The 21,007-nt window shown below is 43.3% G+C and overlaps 1 protein-coding gene across 6 annotated transcripts in view; it reads left to right on the top strand.

Annotated features, from left to right (window-relative positions):
• The window catches only part of ACACA (acetyl-CoA carboxylase alpha), a 213,410-nt gene that overhangs the window by 181,622 nt on the left and 10,781 nt on the right, over positions 1–21,007 (top strand). For all 6 annotated transcript variants that reach the window (XM_034752336.1, XM_034752342.1, XM_034752337.1 and 3 more), the window contains 4 exons: positions 2,079–2,256; positions 5,278–5,390; positions 19,658–19,812; positions 20,809–20,979. In XM_034752336.1, coding sequence (XP_034608227.1) covers positions 2,079–2,256; positions 5,278–5,390; positions 19,658–19,812; positions 20,809–20,979 — 617 coding nt within the window. The remainder of the gene's footprint in view (positions 1–2,078; positions 2,257–5,277; positions 5,391–19,657; positions 19,813–20,808; positions 20,980–21,007) is intronic.

The following is a 21,007-nucleotide window of genomic DNA, read 5'->3' as shown; positions in this document are numbered from 1 at the left end:
GAGTATTGTTTGGTTTTGTTCCCCATCCGCTGTATTTAGCATTTATATATATTCACATGTATATCAGCAGGAAATAGATCATTCTTCTCTTCACCATTGTTTGGACTTTCTTAAAGGATTTTAAACTATTTGTCTAGGGTGTTCAGAGAATGAACTCTATGAACTCTAACCCAAGAGGCCCAGTGGTGAAGGTGCTAATCTGGTACTTGTGAGTCCCTGGGTTCAGTTCCTTGCTCTCCCACAGGCTTCCTGCGTGACCTTAGGCAAATCACTCATTGTTTCTCTGCCTCAGTTCCCCTTTGTAAAATGGTGCTTCTCTACCTCACAAGGTTCTTACAAGGAAAAATACATCAAAAGGTGGTGAGGTGATTCAGATGCTGTGGTAAGGGAGAGGGATAGCTCAGTGGTTTGAGCATTGGCCTGCTAAACCCAGGGTTGTGAGTTCAATCCTTGAGGGGGCCACTTAGGGATCTGGGGCAAAATCAGTACTTGGTCCTGCTAGTGAAGGCAGGGGGCTGGACTCGATGATCTTTCAAGGTCCCTTTCAGTTCTAGGAGATGGGATATCTCCATTAATTATAATGGGGCTTATATAAGTCCTAAGATGGATGGACGTATATAGCCTTTTATATGACTATTACAAAAGGCCAGTATGATTTTGGCACATAAAGGCATCATGTCATGGAGCAGAGAGGAAAACACCCTTGTTTTATTGCTCTAGTGCAAACACACCTGGAATACTAGTTATTTTGGGGTATCATGACACTGCAGAGTTATTGATCAATTGGAAGGAGTTCAGAGAAGAGCAACAAAAATGATCAAAGGGCTTGAAGGGACTGTATTAGGAGGAAAATATTTGAAAGAGATGAGTATTTGTAGGTTACCTAAGCAATGACTGAGGAGTCTACAAATATTTAAAGGATTCATGCACCAAGAAGGGGCAGAGATTATGTAGTATGATGCAGGGAGTAATGGTCTGAAATTAACAAAGGGAAAACGCATGCTGAATACCATGCAAAAATTCCTGACTTATCTGTTAGGCTGTTGAATGGTCTCTCTAAGGAAGTGGGGGAAATCTACAAGTTTGGGACTTCCAAATCAAAGCTTTATAAAGCCCTGGAAAATGTACTCCCTTGACATAGAGAAGGACTGGATGATCCTAGTAAGTATTTTCCATCTCTAACATATTTGAGTCAGCGATTCTGTATATAATGGAGTATGTAACAATGTATGCACTGAGGCTGCTTAATTGTTTCCATGATAAACTTCTATCATATCATATTTGTTACTTTCTTTTAAATCACCTTTGGGGCTGACAGTTTCTATGTGATGGTGCAATTATTATTGTTAAGATTCAGCAAAATCTCTTCAGCTGTTCTTGTTTTAAGGAAAGGAGGAAAATAGTTTTCACACCTGAGAAAAAGAATTAATTGGACTCGTTATGGTGACATGCAAAGTATTTATAGCCCTTTGTGCTGCCCCCCACACACGCTGACTCACTAGATTTTTATGTGAATAAAAGTATATGGAAAACTTTTCAAACTTGGGGACCTAAAGTTAGGCACCTAAGTTTGTATTTAGGCATCTATTTGGCCTGAATTTCAGAATTGACGAGCACCCAGAAATACCCATTGACTTCTTCAGTAGGATACCCTGGGGGTAGATCCTTTTGTAGGGCTCATTATGACACTGGAGTATGTCAAGCAGGTGGCCCAGAATAAGGTTCTATGAACTTATTTGGATGCAATAGGAACGAAGCAAATCTCACACTCCAGACTGGAGCTGCTGAACCTGGAAGCAGAAGTGCTCTTATAACATGAGAATTTCTATCCTCCTGGTTCTTCGCCGGGGACAGGGAAGAGGTTTGGATGTCTCAAAAAATTGCCTTTTTGCAAATACTCCAGTCCAATTTTGCAAACCTAGTAGCTTCCCTTAAAGTCCAGGTAATGCCTAGAAGCGCTTGTAGGGTGGTGCTGAGGGGAGCTGCTTAGGAATCCAGCAGTAGAAATGCTGAGTGGGTTTTTTTTATTTGCCTGAGATTGAGGATAAAGAACTTAAACTACTGTGTCCTTTTCCCAGACATGTATGACCAGGTGCTGAAGTTTGGTGCCTACATTGTGGATGGCCTAAGAGAATATAGACAGCCAGTGCTTGTGTACATCCCGCCCCAAGCCGAGCTGAGAGGAGGATCCTGGGTCGTGATTGATCCCACCATTAATCCCCGACACATGGAGATGTACGCAGACCCAGACAGCAGGTAAAGGAACTCACTTAGCTTGACTCCTTTCTGTATATTGTACTGCTCCAAGACAAGAATACCAGACTAAGTAAGCCATTGCTTTGTTGTAGTAAAGCAGGTCTTGTGTGCTTGTCTTATGTACATAAAGGAGGGGGGTTGGTTTGCTTTCTGGCTGTACCAAAGAAGGGACTGTTGTCTAGTGGTTAGCGCAAGAGACCTCTTGGGTTCTGTTCTTGACTCAGCCATTGACTCCCTCACCTTGGTCAAGGCCCTTACCTTTACCTGGCTCCAGGGGGTTGTGTGGGACCTCATTAGTTAATGTTTGTAAAGCATTTTGGCATAAAGGCTTCAACTTGCCATCTGATTTTTGCACCCACCATTTTTCACTTTGAAATAACTGGGTGCAATTTGGCAAGCACAAATAAGCGCTGCTGCGTTTTGAAATACTTAGGTCTCTGAACAGGCAATGGTGTAGCTATCACTCACATGTCTATAAAATGCAACATGTGTAAATGTACCCATGGTATTTGTTATTCCTGGGTGTAAAATTATGAACAATTGGAAGTGAATTTTTAAAAACAAGCCCTCCAGCCTCTGAAGGGGGTGGGGGGGAAATGATGGCGACACTGGCTGATTTGGAGGAGTGTAACAATCCTGCCTACCAAGGGCTAATATAAACAGGATAAACTATGAGGGCATAGTGCTGTGCTCTTATCGGAGGAGTTTGACTTGGAGCAGTCAAGGGAAGGAGGACAGAGGTGAGGTTATGCTACAGAAAGGAACAGCAAAGCAGTTCAAACACTTGAGAGATCCTGACCATGTTAGATTTCTGTTTTTAATCTATTTGATCCGGTCAGCCATGTGATCTGAAAATAGCCAGGCAGATGGGAAAATAGACTAACATCTGAAGGTGAAAACAACATTATTATTCTGATGTGACCCCTGTTACACAGTTCCCCAGATGTATCTCTCTGGGTTCCACTCACAAAAGTGGGGGCAGTTGCAATTCACCTTGCAACTTTCCTCCTCCTTTTTAGTATGCATGCAACCAGACCAGTTACCCATTGTATTAGAGATGGGTGAGCATTGCTCTTTCTGCTTATTCACCGGCTAAGTCATTCCCCTCACACCAAATAACCAGCTTATCCCCAGGTGCATGGTGTACTGGAGTAGGGGATGTGGCACCATTTTAATTCAGTCCAAAAAGTTAATCAGCTTTGGCTGACTTAGGATGTGTGACGTGGAAGAAACACCTTCCTTTTTGTTTAGAGCAGTTGCCATAGTTGAGATGGCTAATTTAGGACACCCTTAAGGGGCTCTGTTGAACACTCCCTTCCCCTCAGTGGTGACGCATTGGCCTCCACGAAGAATTGCCAGGCGGCCTATTTCTCCTGCTGTGTAAGAACAAGTGGAATGGTCACACAGGGGAAACCACTGTCACTTGGCCACAGGCTTCTCCTCTGTATCTAGAGTTAGAAGAATTACATTTTCTGTACTTTGCATCTCAGAGCGATAACCCCCTTCTAAGTTCTATCTAGCTTTTCCCTTTTAAAATGTGAAAGGTCAGGATGCTCAGGACAATGAGAGCTCTTGTTAGTGCAGACAAGGATTGGGCAAACACCCCTTCAGCGTGTTTGTTATGAAAAGGCAAGGCAGAGACCTCCTGGTAGATGGTACATTGGCCCCAGTTGGGATCCCTCAGAGACCTCCAGGTAGATGTTGTGTTGGCTTCAGTTTGGATCCTCAAACTCATTTTGTTCTCCAACCATTCCATCCCACTCAGGCAATTCTGAAAATGAGGCTATTAGATGGTCTTGTAGTCTAGGACTGGGACCAAGGAGTTTGGGTCTGTTTCTGACCATGCCACAGACTCTATCGGTGACCTTGGACAAGTCATTTAACCTATCTCTACTTCAGTTTTCCTCTCTGTAACATGCCTCACAGATGTGTCACGAGGCATAACTAATTACTGTTTGTAAAGGGCCTTGAGATCCAAGGATGGAAGTTCTATAGAATAAAAAGATGTTTGAATCATCATCATCATGATTTAATCCCTGTGCACGTTAATCTACCACACCTGTTAGTGCCTCTCTGAGAATCCCACTTAAAAAGACATCTCCAACAACAATGGCCCTTTATCGTCACTCTGTTTTACAGGAGCAGTTCTGCCCTTAATTCACTTCCACCCGACATAACCTGACATTGAAAAGATTCTCACAAACCCCTGCAAGCCAGAACCTCTGAGTTTTTTGTACCACTTAGCTCATAACCCTGCAGCATGTGGAATCGATTGCAGCAATTTCTAGGAGAGTGTATTTCCAATAGTGTGTTCCCAACTGTATCTTGCACTGACAGCTGTGCACGCTGAGAACACATTCTGAGTAATTACATGCAAAGGTGCGTATGCCCCTTCAGAGGCTATATCCTGTGGTGCCAGTACAAGTGTGGACTTGCCGCTTCTGCAGCTTTGCTGGACTTGAGAATTGAGGACTTTTGCATAACAGTGTGTAGCTTAGTGACCTGTTGTTGGACTGCAAAAGCTTGTTGTCCCCCAACCATCACTCCTTAGAGCCTCTCCACTGACCTTTCTTTTCCCTTCTCTCATTCTTTTGCACTTGAAAGTAAAATAGCTTCTGTCTTCATTGTCAAACCTAGATTCCAAATCATGTGTCTTCGACCTGGGAAGCAGGTAGCTTCTGTAACGAGAATTTTTTTTTTTTTTTTTTTTCAAGACATTTTCATAAAACTCATCTACAAGAGCTTTCGGAGCCTAAGTTGAAAGGAGCTACAGGAGTTCCAAATGTTATTTATTAGTACCAAATTGCATCAAATAGTACTAGATTGATATGTTTCTATAACGCCTCATGTACATCCTATGCACATTCTGTTTGGGGTTAGGTAAATAATAGCTAAAGATTTTTCTTTTTCTCTTTTTCTAAATACTTTCTAGATGACAAATTGTGCCGATCCATTGTGTGTTTTTCCTTATCTGATGATCTGAAAGTGCCTTTTCCTTTCTCTTTTCTCCTCATTGATCAGAGGAGGAGTTCTGGAGCCAGAAGGGACAGTAGAAATCAAATTCCGCAGGAAAGATTTGGTGAAAACAATGAGACGAGTGGACCCAATCTACAGTCGTCTGGCAGAGCGACTAGGTATGTCTGGACTGTATTATTGGCATATCAGTGATCCAGTCACCTAATATCTAATGTGTGTGTTTATGGACCTTAAAAAGGGGGCACTGAGTTATTTTATCAAATTCATGATAATTTTTATTTACTGTCATCCAATTTGGGAGGAAAACCAGATGAGACGAGTCTTGTGTGTTTGCATAGAATATTTTTTATTTACATCTACAGCATTTAGTGTGGGTGTATAGTATCTTTTTTAAACCACTTAACATAAGAACATAAGAATGGCCCTACTGGATCAGAGCAAGAGTCCATCTAGCCCAGTATCCTGTCTTCCGACAGTGGCCAGTGCCAGGAGCCCCAGAGGGAATGAACAGAACAGATAATCATCAAGTGATCCATCCCCTGTTGCTCATTCCCAGCTTCAGGCAAACAGAGGCTAGAGACACCATTCCTGCCCATCCTGGCTAATAGCCATTGATGGACCTATCTTCCATGAATTTATCTAGTTCTTTTTTGAACCCTGTTATGGTCTTGGCCTTCACAACATCCTCTGGCAAGGAGTTCCACAGGTTGACCGTGCATTGTGTGAAGAAATACTTCCTTTTATTTGTTCTAAACCTGCTGCCTATTAATTTCATTTGGTGACCCTAGTTCTTGTGTTATGAGAAGTAGTAAACAACATTTCCTTATCTACTTTCTCTACACCAGTCATTATTTTTCTTTTAAAGAAGTGATGGGTTTTACAACAAACAACGATAAAGGTGTGGGGTTAATTCTCTAAGTATGCTCAGCTCACTCAAAACTTAGTGGGCCAGATCCTCAGCTGGAGTAAAATTGGTGTCACCGAGGTTCCAGTCCAGTATATTTGTGACTTCTGGGTTAAATCTAGGGTCATGATTTGTTTTGAACACCAGTAATTATAGCTACTACACATGTCCCCTCTGCAGTTGCAACTGGATAAAGTATTCTTCACCTCCTAACTTCAAATGTTGTATTACTTTGCTGAGCTGTGACCACTGTGATTTAAATGTGTAGGTATATTATTAAAGTACCTTTAATTTCAAATGATCCCAAAGCATGTTACAAACCCGATAAACAAAAATACAGATTATTCAGCAGTATGAATTTAATATTGGATACATCCTCTCTCAGGGGAGTGGACTCTTTAAATGGTCTTTGCCATCTCTTATTTCTACAGTATACACTTCAAAAGCCGCTCTTCATGTCCAGAATTAAGTATATTTTAGTAGTGGAGTACGTGTTCCCAGTGCATGTGGTTTGTATGTCTGTTTAAATTTATAAAGCCCTTTGGGGTCCTTCAGCATGAAAGGTGCCATGTAAATGTATGATAAGTTGTTGCTAGTGCTGCTGTTGTTATATTTTATTATTATTTTTTTTAATTTATAATAAAACAACTATTTATATACCACAGCCACTCTGATATGTCTTTGGAAGAGAAGAATAATTGAAAAGGGACACCGTCAAGGTTAAAAAAAAAAAAAAATCCTTACCATTGTTACAAATGATATTCTAAAACTTGTTTAAAAATGAAAATTTTTAAAATCTCATTTAATTTTTTCTCACTGTGCTGTTTATTTCCTGCGTTTCTTTCTGCCGGGAAAGCAGATTAGCCACTTCCATTTGGAATGTTTGTTCAAATAAACTGGTTCCGTAGGATTGAAATGCACATTTCTAATGTTCTTAGGTTTGGTAAAAGCTTATTTTCACCAGCTCTGAATTTTGGGCTACATTTGACTTGACAGTGTCCCTTTAGAGACAAATAGATAGACCAGACTCCAACAGATCTTGGGAACTTAGCACAGAGTGCAAGTATGTGCACACTTGAAATGCTTTACCCGGCTCAGTTAAAAGGCTGCAACTTAATTCCTAACCCAGTCAGTCAAGGCAGGATTCATAGCTACACAACCTGGAGGTGATTTTTCTGGATCTCCTTGTGCTTGGTGGAAGAACTGCCCCTCCGGAATGAAAATCTCTAGAGTTGAGGAGAAGGGGAAATCAGATGTGTGGTTAGAGAAGAGTAGACACTGAACAGTCAGCACTTGTGTATGCAGATAAATGGCCCTGCTGCAAGGGCACCATTTTGAGGATATTTACCACAGCAGCACTAGAAAAGGTCCTGCTCCTCTCAAATTAACAATAACACCCCCCCCACACACACAGACGATGGTGTCTTCCATGACACTGGCAAATTAGTCCAGTCCCAAGCGTGTGTAGACACTGGCCTCGAACAAAGAGGACTGTTTGGTTTTTAATCTCATAGCAGCAGGGGAAAGTAGCAAATGTCATTTTTGTTGTTGCCCTTATGAATTTACTGTTGTGTGGCTCGTACCCGATATCGGTTACATTGAATTCAAGCACTGAATCCCTTCCATTCCGTCAGACGCGATTAGAAAACAACCCTAAATCACGCTGGCTCTGACCCCTGCACCATCCTCTTTTTGATAAGAGAGAAAAAGGGCAAACATTTTTCTACAAGAGTCTCTCTAAAATCCCAACGCCAGACTGCGTGGGGGTTTTTTGTTCTTTTTTCCCCCTCTTTCTCTAAACAGGATAATTACTCAATGCACTTTAATTAAAATGACTGCAACACAAGAGCAAGTCACTTACAACTGTACATACAGAGAGCCCTAAAAGCTTCAGTCACTGATAAGCATCTCACTTAGATGGCTCTTAATTGCTCCCAGCATCAGGCGATCATTGCTGTTGTTTTGCCACTAATTCCGTACAATGGCAGGAAAGCCAAGATTGCAGGACACAGCGAATTGCATAATTTTTTTTTTTTGCTGGTTTTCTTTCTGGCCAATTTAAAATTTGTCAAAGTCGGTCTTCTTCTGGATCACTGCCCTTTGATATTTCGCGCACTCCATTTGCCACAAACAAGCCGCGGGGCCGCAGTTCATGCTGACTCCAGCAGAAGCAGAGAAAGCTCCATTTATCTTACACTGCCTGCTGAATTCTTACTCATTAACTGGGGGTTCACTGCCTCGCTTTAACCCCTGAATGGCTGTCATCATTTCTATGGAGCTGCTGAGTACTGGGGAAGAGGGAGATCTTCATATAAGTGTGCCTCGTGCAGAGGGGTGGGTAAATAGTACAGCGACATTTGTGTTTTCATTCAAGGAACCTTCAGACATTGGATTTTGACTTGCATGTGTGGGGGGGCGGGAGCAGGGAAGGATGACAGGTATTGACTAATTTGACATAAATCTGCTCATTATCAATTTTCTAGCACTATCTCCGAAATCTTCATTAGTTTCATGTTTTATTAAAATGGCACTCAGTGTAACACTCTCTTATGTGACAGCGTATGCTGCAGAGCAACAGGAAGGAGAAGAGAGTCTTGACTCTAGAATGGCTGAGTTCTCTAGAAAGCAGGAGTAGCCATAGAGAGCTATGAATACATAGGATATATGGACAAGCCTACTGGCCACACTTCAGAAGGATATAGGTCTTCTGTTTTCATGTGGGTTTTTTACAATTGGCATAAGGGAGAAAGCTTTAGGATTGAAACAGAAATAACAGAAAATGAACTTTATAGTGCAGCATGTTCTTTATTACCATCGGGAAGGCGGTAAATATAGTGTGTGATACAAACAATGGGCATAGTCCCATTTTAATCGAAGGCAATGTCAAAATGGCTTCCATGAAAGCAGGACCTAACCCTAAATTGTTCCCGTTTATCTTATCGAAATGTTTATCTCGTGGTACAATGGAAACCTCTTTTATTTGTTCAGTATGATCTCACCATGGGCAGATTTTATGATAAGATGAACATCGTCTTTAGTCTGTCCCGTATAATAAATGTCTGCATCTGAGTGTTTTATGTAGTTTTATATAGAGTTGTACATTTTGTGTGTGTGTGTGTGTATATTCACATTCATTTCTATATAATAATACTCTGTATGAAGTGTTGGAGGAGGGATCATTCAGGAAGACGCTGCCCACCTCAGTAGAGCAAAATTGACTTTTCACAGACACAAAAGCAGTAAACTGCCATACCACTTCAGGAGCTAAGCCTGTCCCTTCCCTTGACCAGCCTTTCATTGTGACTTCTGACTGACTTCTCCACTTCGTTTGCTGAAGATGGTTCCGAACCCATCTTGAATCCCCAAACAACAAAAACGTAACCAAAGTTTAACCCACAGCAGTGGCTACAGATAAGTTAAGCCAACCAGTCCATTCTCAGAGGTAAATTTGCATGACAGTTTATTTAAATCCCAACAATACCATGTGCTGGTGATTACTTTGCAGAGTACATATACAAAATTATTATATATTTTTTTCGCTTTCTTGATTGGCTAAACAATAGCATGATGTGACCTGTTTGTCATTCTGCACCTAGGTCTGGAAAATCAGACAATAGTCAAAAGTCTGGCAGTAGCTATTTTATAAATTAATAGATTCATAGAAATGGAGAGCTAAAAGGGACCTTGAGAGGTCATTTAGAGGTCAGCCCCGTCCGCTGAGACAGGACCAAGTAAACCTAGACCATCCCTGACAGGTGTGTGTCTAATATGTTCCAGTGATGGAAATTTCACAACCTCCCTTGATAATCTATTCCAGTACTTAACTATCCTTATAGTTAAAAAGATTTTCCTAATACCTAACCTAAATCTCCCTTGCTGCAGATTAAGCCGATTACATCTTGTCCTACCTTCTAGTGGACATGGAGAACAATTGATCGCTTTCCTCTTTATAAAGACTTTTGTCAGGTTCTCCCCTCAGTCTTCTTTTCTCAAGGCTAAACATGCCCAGTTTGTTAACCTTTTCTAAGTCGGTTTTCTAAACCTCTTATGATCATTTTTGTTGCTCTCCTCTGGACTCTCTCCAGTTTGTCCAGGTCTTTCTTAAAGTGTGACACCCGAACCTGGACAAAATACTCCAGTGAGGCTTCATCAATGCCTACTAGAGGAGAACAATTACCTCTCATGTCTTTCATTTGACACTCTCAATACACCACAGAATAATATGTCTTTTTCGCAACTATATCACATTGTTGGCTTATGATCAATTTTTGATCCACTATAACGCCCAGGTCCATTTCTGCAGTACTACTGCCTAGTCAGTTATTTCCTGTTTTGTATTTGTGCATTTGATTTGAACCAGTTCACTAATAATGTACTTTTGAAAAACAAACTGACCAATGGAAGTACATATATCCCATTTCTGGGGGAATCGCCAGGCAAGTTACAACCCCTTATGCTTAACAGTGTAACCCTTTATTGCTCACTTCATTTTAAGTGGATTCCTACAGCATGTGTGAACCCCTTATGCTTAACAATCTTCTCCCGCTTTGTATTTAGCTCAGATGCTCTGGTTACCTTCTCCAGACCCGAGGAAGAGCTTTGTGTAGCTTCAAAGTGTGTCCCTTCTACCAACAGAAGTTGGTCCAGTAAAACATATTACCTCACCACCTTTGTCTCTCTCAAGATTTTTCTGTAATTCTTTTTCTATGTTATAATTAACCAAAATACCAATTATTTTCCTGAGCAATAGTTACGTAAAATACTGCCCTTGAGATTGTCCTTCACTTGCAAAATGTGGAATGCCAATCAGCATTGGTCACTTTTCTGGTAATATTGCACACTGATGGCCTTTAATTGGTTCTGTGTGCAAACATTGCTATCACTAAAAAATTGCTGTTAATCCAGAATTTCACTTCCCTGACACCCGTCCTTTGGATTTCCCTCTCTAGAAAGTGGGAGTTGGAGGGGAATTCCCATAGGTATACAATGTTTCTGGACATATGATACCAATTTGGGGGGAGGGGAAGGCTGTTTCTATTTTGCACTTTGTATATGGTCCTACAACCTATTATTTCTTCAGAATTTTGCTTTGCTATGTTACTATATTTTAATTTCAAATAAACAATCATGTTTTGAAAGATCTTGGAATGTGGGTGGGGATTGGTTGTAGATTATTGTATATTAATGTCACTGTTGTTGGTCAATAATCTATTGAAAGAGTATAGTTTTAAATGCTGTGCAATTCCCCTGTGCAATTTGAGGCTCATCCCATCCCTTTTGTCCTCAGACGTCCTGTATTTAACTCCCCAGCAAGTCCAAGTTAATGCTTGTGAGTGTGTTAACGCGCATCACAGGTGATTTTGGCCTGTAGTGGTGCTTCGTGTCTGCTAGTTTACTTGACCCTAATGCAAGTCCTTAGGAACAAGAATAGTTGAATTGTAGCAGACTAAAACCTTTTCATGTATTGCAATTGCAGAATGACATTTCTGACCAATCTCTTGAGCATCCACAACCTTCATTGGTATTTCACGTTGCATCTTTACAGCTTGAATCCTACTGACTATTTAGAGAAGTGGTTGCAAGCAGCCACATTTAAAAAAAAAAAAAAAAAAAAAAGAATCTGCACTCAAAAAACCTGCATTGCCACAGACTTGAATAGGCCTGAATGACCTCCCCTTTAGAGCTGCTCCCTGCAGGTCAGAAGTGAGGCATGCTGGCAGTGTGGCACGGGAGAAGTTTGTACAGTTGCTGAATCTGTTATTTGGTTAAATAGGAGACATCAGACTCCGGCCTTAGTGGGGGGTGGGGGGAGAAATCTCTCCTATGTGAGGAATTTCAGGCTGAAATAATGTTTGTCGTTGCAGTTGAGGATGTTAGATGAGGTGGTCATAATCTGACTTAAAATGGACACCTCATTACATCGTTCTATATGGAGTAGCTACCATGCGTCCATAACACTTATTTCCTTAGGACCCATTTCAGTAGTCCATCCCTGTTCAGCAACGCAGTTCAGCGTGTGCTTCAGTGGGACTTGCGCATGTGCTTTGCAGACTAAGGATGGACTTAAGCACAAGTTTAGATACTTTGCTGCAGTGGTGCCTTAATGTTCTTTCCCCTAATCACCCTCAAAAAACCTTCAACCTAGTCATTTTAACACTCAGATAGGTGAGCGCACACATCCGGTAGCGAGCATGTTCCTGCTCTGCTGTAGACTAATATTTATGTTGTACAAAACACCCTTAAAAAATCACCGGTCTAGGTTTATTTCCAGACTCCCATTGTGCATGAAGGGGGACTACATTTTGAATTCAGGAACCGAAGGAAAAGCTCCCTTGCTGGTTTCACAAAGCCAGAGGCTGTTGACCGAGAAGGGCTTCTGTTTGCCAGGCGGGGGTTAGTCAGTGGTCCTCCTGGGATCCATTCGACTTTGGCCTGGAGACAAGTGGAGCCGGGCCCTCCTGGATTGTTCGGGGGTCAGTCTAGCCACTGTGTAGGGGGCGTCCCTGGCTTTGGGCCAGACTCTGCGCGGTGAGCTGCTGTGCTAAGGCAGTGAGCGTGTTTTGCTCAGTGACAATATTATCAGTAGGCGTGTCATTCACACCAAGGCCACTTTACCCCACGCCGGTGGCGTCAAGCTGTTGCCCACATCTCTGCTGGCATCTATGAGAGGCGATGGGAAGCAAGTAGAGATGCTTTGCCGTGCGAGGCTGTGCATTGAGGGCAGAGGGGAAAATCCCCCATATTAATAGCTGGGAAACCGTAAACCTTCACGTTGATTCAGAAGCGGCCCAGCTTTCTGCAATCAGAAGGAAGCTACACTAACATTTCTCGAAGTCGTTTTGTCTAACCTGTTAAACTGGTCATATTTAAAAAAAGCACTTTGCTGCTAAATGTTATGGGAAGCTGTGATTCATGGTCCTGCTGAGCCATTTCCATCTGGCAGGAACTTTATTAAAGGCAGCCTGAGCCCTGACATTCTAGCAGGTTGTAATCACTACAGGACACTGCCTGTCAGTGGCGCGCTCTCTCTCTGAGACGTATACGTGGGAGGGAAGAGCTGAAGCATTGGCTTGTTACTCCAAAAGAGGTTCTCTGTTTAATGGGGCACAAATCAAAAGAGTTTAGACATTGCTTTCTCGGCTGCGATTTCTTCCCTTAACTTTTGGAGAGGAGCATAAATTGACATTCAGTATCCAAGCACTTTACAGGATAGGTCTCCCTATAGATTTATTACCGAAGCTTTAGCATTCGTCTGCACAGGGAGGGCAACTTCTCTGAAGTCTTCCTCTCTGATCGCAAGCTATAAAGCCCGCACACCTATCCCTGTGCAATGGGTAGGAGCAGGCTTTGGGAGGAGCTTCTCCTTCAGACTCGGCATTTATAAAGGCCTTCTTTAGTTAACTGTTGTGGTAGCCCCTAGAAGCCTCAGTCAGGGATGGGGGCCCCAATCTGCCAGGTACCGTGCCTACAAATAACAAAAAGATGGTCCCTGACCCAAAGAGTACCCAGTGCTTTTAAATGTAGCTAGCTCCTGACGTGGGATAGGGGTAATATCTTAGCACTGTGGTGCTCAAAGTTGGGTGACCCTTTCTGTTCCTAGCATGAGTGTGGATAGCAGAGGAATACGCCGGTGAAGTTGTGTGTGTTTGTCAGGGCTCCGTCTGTCTGGTTCACAGAGTCCAGACAATATTTACCTCTTTCATTTTGGAAAACATTTGGGGGCAAGTATTTCCTATTCCTAACTGCTGTGGTCAAATCAGAGCTATATACACCTCTACCTCGAGAGAACGCTGTCCTCGGGAGCCAAAAAATCTTACCGCGTTATAGGTGAAACCGCGTTATATCGACCTTGCTTTGACCTGCCGGAGTGCGTCCCCCCCCCCGAGCTCTGCTTTACCGCGTTCCATCCGAATTCGTGTTATATCGAAGTAGGGTGTATATATTCATACATACACACAATCATATATACACATCTGTGTGTGTGTGTGTGTATATATATATATGTATATACACATATAAACATGCACACATTCTATTTATATATAAATATATGCACATTCTCACTCAAAAACTGTAAAGTAATCTGCAAATCCAAGCCAAAACTCTCATTCACGATTTCATGGCACAAAACCCAGTGCAAACAGAATAGCCCCAGGCTCTCTGTTAGGAATGTGTCCTGCACCCCCTGCCAGCTTATGAAAGTCACAAACTCCCTTCTTTTAAATCATAAATTAAATCTTCAGTAAGTTTGTGCATTTCACCTGCCACCACAGCTAATATACCTCTTCAAGACTCTGAAATGAATTTAGATTCCAGTATTTTTCTTCAACCCCCCTCATACCTTCTTAATGTTCATAGAATCATAGAATATCAGGAAGGGACCTTAGGAGGTCATCTAGTCCAACCCTCTTTTCTCAGAGCAGACCAATCCCCAGACAGACTTTTGCCCCAGATCCCTAAATGGCCCCCTCAAGGATTGAACTTGCAACCCTGGGTTTAGCAGGCCAGTGCTTAAACCACTGAGCTATCCCTCCCCCTGTTAATAGCTTCATGCACTACCTGCCCATTGAGAGCTGCTGTACTATATATATTTGCCTTTAAATATAGCAATTTTAGAATGTTTTTTCTTTAGTGTATACATCTCTTGGTAACCTATCTCCATACACACAGCTCTATAATGGGAGGCAGTGTGGCCTAGTGGACAGAGCACTGGCCTGGGGCTTGGGAGGCCTAGGTTCTCTTCCTAGCTCTGCCTGCTGAGTGGTCATGGGCAAGTCAGTTCTCCCTATGCCTCAGTTACACCATCTCTAAAAAGTGGGGATAATGCTATTGACCACCTGGGTAAAGCGCTTTGGGACCTAAACTAAAGGAAATATCCCATCTCCTAGAACTGGAAGGGACCTTGAAAGGTCATTGAGTCCAGCCCCCTGCCTTCAGTAGCAGGACCAAGTACTGATTTTGCCCCAGATCTGTAAGTGGCCCCCTCAAGGATTGAGTTTAGCAGGTTGGGTTTAGCAGGCCAATGCTCAAACCACTGAGCTACCCCTCACCCTATGTAAAACACTTTAGAGCAAAAGAAGTGCCTGACTCTTTTTTAAATCAGCTTTCTTGCTGGGGTAAGATTCTTGGCTGGAGCCTTCTCTTTCTGTGAAATAAAAATAAATAAATAACGTCCTGGCTTTCCGAAAAACCCCGAGGCTTCAAGATGTGGCTAGAAAAGAAAGAAACCCATTCCAAGATATTTAATTGTACAGGGGGCTTACAGGATTGATCGAGAGCTTAGCTTTTTACAATAGTCCAGTGAATAAGAAATGCTCCTGACAAACGATCAATGATAGGATAATCACTCTTTATCCCCCCCTCCTCATTGTTACCTTCTTTCTTTCAGGAGAACAGGGTTCAGAAGTCAAAAATCTTTATAGACGCTGCTTTTAAATTAAGCAGAAAATAGACATTGACATATTTGTTAATCTCACCTAAATCATTACTGGGCCTAGCTGGTTTGTCTGTACACGAGAGTGGCAGACAGCCTAGAATACATGAGTGTTCCTGGCTTCAGGCCAGGCGCTGCCATTTAAAGTGTACAGAGAAACGTGAAGTTAAAACAATTCTTTTTGAAATTCTTCAGCTATAAAACACCAGAGCATCTTAATTAAACCCTCTCCATCATCATTTAACATGCATACATCGAAGGCCATGTAAAAAACTAATACCTGAGCTGAAAAAATTCCTGTATACGTGACCTGTGATTTTTACGAAGCGGGGACACTGTCTGAACTTGTTGTCTTAAAAGTCTCGGTGTGTGGCGGCATAATATTGAAAACCACGCTGATCTGACGAGACATTTTAAAATCAAATATAAACACATTCCGTACAGAATAGACAGGACGGTGTCTGTCTGCAGAATTCAGTAAGGCCTGATTCAAAACATATTGAAGGCAATATGAGCTTTGAATACGGCCCCAAACTTGCTAACAGAGCAGGTGTGCTGTCCGTGGTGCTGACTCCAGTTTGGCTGCGTTCACAACTGCACTCTGCTCCACTTTGATTCCAGACCCTGGCCCTTTCAAACTGGACAGTTTATGTGACATTGTACGGACCAGAGGAGTTGACGGTCACCTTCCACATCACCCAGCCAGGAAGCATGACAGCCTGACAATAGCTGATCTCCTTTCATTGCATTTAATCCCATTGACATGGCTTCATGAACAATAAAGAGCAAAAAGCTGGTGGCATTCACACAGAGCCCAACCGAGTAGCGACAATATTAGAGGAGACGCCAACAGTAAGGAAAGCCAACAGTGGCTAGAGAAAGGGGGCTGACAGTCAAGTCTCCTGGCTTTTATTCCAGGCTCTTCTATGTTACTAGGTAACTCACTTAACCTTTTTCTGCCTCACTTTCTGCTCTGTACAGTGAGAATAATTGTGATTGTATATCTCCCAGGGGCATTGCAAGGTGAAATTAATTAACGTTTGTAAAGGGTTTTCCTTGCGGGGGGGAGGTGCTATAGAAGTGCAAAGGAGGGTCATTGTCTACTAGGGCTTCCCCACCCACACACTATCTAAAGCTCTGAACCTACAACAGGAGCTTCACAGCCTCTGCTCAAGCCCCATTGTAGGTGGGAGGTTAAAACCTCCACATTTCCCCCCGAGCGTCTGGTAGCATGTAATTGGGCTCAGATTGCGCTCTGTGCTCAAATCGAACCAAGACTGGCGTTAAGTCCCCTGCCTCTGCACAAGCACCTGTTGTGCGCGGCTTTGTGTTGCTGTGGGAGAGAATTAACCTGCTCTCCTTGCACTGGGCGTGGGGCCAGTCTTGCCCTGCAGTAAGCGAGTGCAACTTCAAAGGAGCTGCACCTGCTTATACCAGGGCTAATTGTGGCCCGTGGACTGAGCAGGGGAGAATTCAGGTTCTCAGTCCCATGGTGGAGTGGTTGCTTTTAGGCATTATTTTAACAAGTCATTCTCGGTGGGGAGGAGAAAGACGCTTTTTAGGTCTCCGTTGAAAATGAGTTTGGTTGAATCCTGGTCTCCGTTAATACACAGTGCAAAGCCACCTCACAGCTCTTGAGCTTTGGATGAGACTGGGCAGAATCCTAGCCCACCTTATGCCTTGCTCAAGTTAGTTCTTCTGGTTTCTTTCACAAAGCTACATTAATCCGAACGTTTTAATTTGATTTCATTTAAAGCGATATAATTTCATTTTGAGCACAAAACTTTAAAATAAACCAAAATAAGAGCTCAATGGGGCAGTGTCATTTTGATGTATTTGTCGTCATATCCTCCAAGTTCATATGGGATCTATCGCTAGACTGTGTGCCTTGATTGACAGCAAATAACTTACATGAGTAAAGTGTTTTGTGACCGTTTGCAATACCTCTGACTGTAACTTGTGCCGCCTCTGTAGTGAGACTATGAAAACTGATAGGTACTAGTAGGAAACAAATGCTAGGAAAGTGTAAAGTGTGTGTGTGAGTATTTGCATTAGACATTAATTTTGTCTGTAGTTTTAGAAAACTGAAACACTCTGAGACATTGTTAATTTATGGGGATAAGTCCTGTCATTATGTCTCCTAAATCATGGCTTAATTCATTGGCATTTAAATCATGTTAGCAGAAGCTTTCTGTCACTTAGTTTAGAAAGGTTTCTTGCTAATGTAGTTTGACTGGCCAGTGTAGATCAAGCAGTACCATTTTTCAGCCATTTCTAGGGAACATTGCAGGAGCGTTGATCAGAGCCTCAAAACTGCCAAGTGTCGATAAGACCTAATGGAGGTGCATGTAAAAGTGAAAGGAAATCTAGGTGGGAATGCTGTTACATTTGAAAGAACGGGAGTTGAAACCCAGCCTGGTGATACTAATCACTGATGGTCTGAGCCAATAGTATAGATTTGTCTTTGCCAGATGGCTCCATCAATACTGTAATCAATAAGGAGTTTGCCTTCATGTAGTATGAGATAACATTCCTGTCATGCTCAGGAATATCTAGTCCTGCCTGGCTTTCCAGGTGAGGCTGCTAACTTTCCAAACCAGAACCTGGCCGCAAGCTGCATCCTCGACAGGAACCTGGTTTGAGCTACACTAAGCTCTGGCCTTTTGTTGTTGGCTGTTTGGCAAGAATGGTTTTCGGTCCTTCTGGTCAGGGCCTGGGGGTGGGGTCTGACTCAGTGAGCAGCCCCAGAGGTGAAAAGCCCACTGAGTCAGTCACACAGACACAATGACCTGGTGAAGGCTGCTCTAATTAGAGAGTGTTTCGTACAAATTGGAGGTCAAGAGTGTCAGCGTGAGATCAGTTCTGCACCCTTGCAGGTTGGAGAGCGTAAGATAGGCCTAGATGACAGTAGAGCTTGGTGCATGGCTGGGTCAGCCTGGAGAGCTCTAGTCTGATTGTTCCAGTGCGAGGGGTGAGCACCTTCCTTCTCTGTAGAGCTGTGCCTGTACACTCATGTATTCCACATCAGCAATAAGAAGATTCTAGTGTACTCAGATGGCCTCATGAATGGGCAGCATCCAAGAATGTAGCTATATGGATAGGGAACTCCCATGTTCACAGAGTGACTGTCCCTGGCTGCTTCAGGATGCAGATGGGAAGAAGCAGCTACCAGGTTTGACCTGGGCTTTTCCTCCATCAATAAGTGCATGTTCCCTGAGAGCACAATCATCCCATCCCTGGGTCTTCACCACCCAACCCACACACATGTGGTTCAGTGCCGTGGCTACCCTGGGTCTGGACAAGCTGGAATTCCAAGTGGTGTCGACGGATGACAAACTAGGGAAAAGTTAAGAAAGTAACTGACTCTCATGGATGTGTGGCATTTTGACCTGCCATTAGGATTTCATGATTTTAAGAGGTTGCCATGTGTGTGTGTGTATGTGTGGGTTTGGACGGGGCTGTTAATGCAGTCACGCTGCTGATAATAAATAATGTAGTAATGTCGATTTTCATTTTACCACCGTTAACTACCGAATCCTCACAATTGTCTCGTGAAGTAGGTAGATTAGGATTGTCCTCCATTTTACACATGGAAAACTGAGCCCCGAGGCCACCCAGCAAGTCATTGTGTAGCCAGGTTTAGAACGTAGAACTCCCAACTTCCCAGTTCTGTGCCTGAACTTCCAGACCACACTGTCTCGATAGTCACAAGAGTTCTTGGAAGATGCATTGTCGGAGAGGAGCTGGGGAAGGTAGCCGTAAAGAGAGAGCAGAACAATAAAGCAGAGAGGAAGAACGCACTATGGATTGTGTGTTGTGAAATGCTAGGCAGTCCAAAGTCCCTCATGGACTTAAAAGTGCTTATTATCAACTACTGGGAAACCAAAAGCCAAAGGGCCAGTCCAGAGAGGAAATCTTACCCCCCCCCCCCAAAAAAGTACCTAAGCAATATACTGTGTTGAGATCGTGTAAAATGTGATTACAGACAATAAGCAGGAGGTCGGTTGGTCTCCCAAAGCTGGGGTTCTTTGCACACACCTGTTTTAACCCTTGCAGGGTCTCTGACAGGCAGCTTTGTCTGATTCCAGGCACCCCGGAGCTAAGCCCCGCTGAGCGGAAGGAGCTGGAGACCAAGCTGAAGGAACGGGAGGAATTCTTAATTCCCATTTACCATCAGGTAGCGGTGCAGTTTGCTGACTTGCATGACACGCCAGGCCGGATGCAGGAGAAGGGTGTCATTACTGTAAGTATAATGGATCCTTTCTTACAATTCCTGTCAGAAGGCCCAGCACTTGTACATGCACTGAATGCAGCCAAGGAAATTGTCACAGACCTGAGATGAACAAGTGCAGCCATTTCTGAAATCTTCCAAGCCCCAGCCAGTTACTGATAGAGCAAAGCAGGATCAAAGACTCATGCACCCAGTAAACCTCATGCCCAAGTGCCCTCTCCCAATAATTCTTGCCACAGCAGTATCCCTCCCCAGTCCCACCCTCTGCCTGAGTTGGGCCAGCTCTTTGACCTAGTATTAATGTTTTGTGCTTTCCAGTACCCTTACTTACCCCTACTGTTTGGTGGTCCCACGCTTTCATTTGTCAGCCTGCAACCAGCTGATCTATTAAAAAAACTCACCAGACACTTCCCTTTCCAGTGGCAAACTCTTCATTTGCAGGCAGACAGGTAGGAAGTAAAGACACTAAACTCTGTGGTCTTTGGCTGACCTTGTTTGAGCAGTGAGCAGAACAGACGGGCTGTAGCAGAATAGTAAAGTCCAGCTCCATTGCCGGAGCTTTAACCTTGGCTGAGTTAGTCGCCCTGATCGCTTTCCAAATGCAGTCTGAGTTTTATTTTCCCTGGGGAAGTTTGGAATGCGGACGTGTTGGGGATGTTTCCCTGAGGCTGCTCGTTTCTCATGATGTGTTGATAAATCTGTGTCCCCCATTGTGGAAGGGAAGAGAGTTTAGAAGGGAGTGGGGAGAACAGAGGTGCAGGAGGCCGGGTTAGTATGACAAGGTGGGCGGGTTCAAAGCTCAGCACTCAGAATACTTTTTGCCATTGTGGTTTTGTTTTGCAAGCAGCCTAACGGAACACATCCACCTTTGCTCCACCTCTGAGCCCCACTCTGATTGCAGTGGCCAGGTCCCAAGGATCCTGCCTTAATCTGTGGGAGTTAAATATGGCTCTGGGTTTTTTGACCTCACTCATTTTTCCCCTCCTTCCCCATCTGGGTCTTGCGCAGGATGTGCTAGAGTGGAGAACCTCCCGTACATTCTTCTACTGGAGACTAAGGCGCCTTCTGCTAGAAGACTTGGTCAAGAAGAAGATCCACGATGCCAATCCTGAGCTGACAGATGGACAGATCCAGGCCATGCTGAGGCGCTGGTTCGTGGAAGTCGAGGGGACAGTAAAGGTAAAGCAAAGAGGGTTTCCTAAGGCCA

Source organism: Trachemys scripta, chromosome 18, assembly GCF_013100865.1.
Source record: "Trachemys scripta elegans isolate TJP31775 chromosome 18, CAS_Tse_1.0, whole genome shotgun sequence".
NCBI classification, from domain to species: domain Eukaryota; kingdom Metazoa; phylum Chordata; order Testudines; family Emydidae; genus Trachemys; species Trachemys scripta.
Note: the sequence above shows the minus strand (reverse complement) of the source record. Positions and strands in the feature narration are given on the sequence as shown.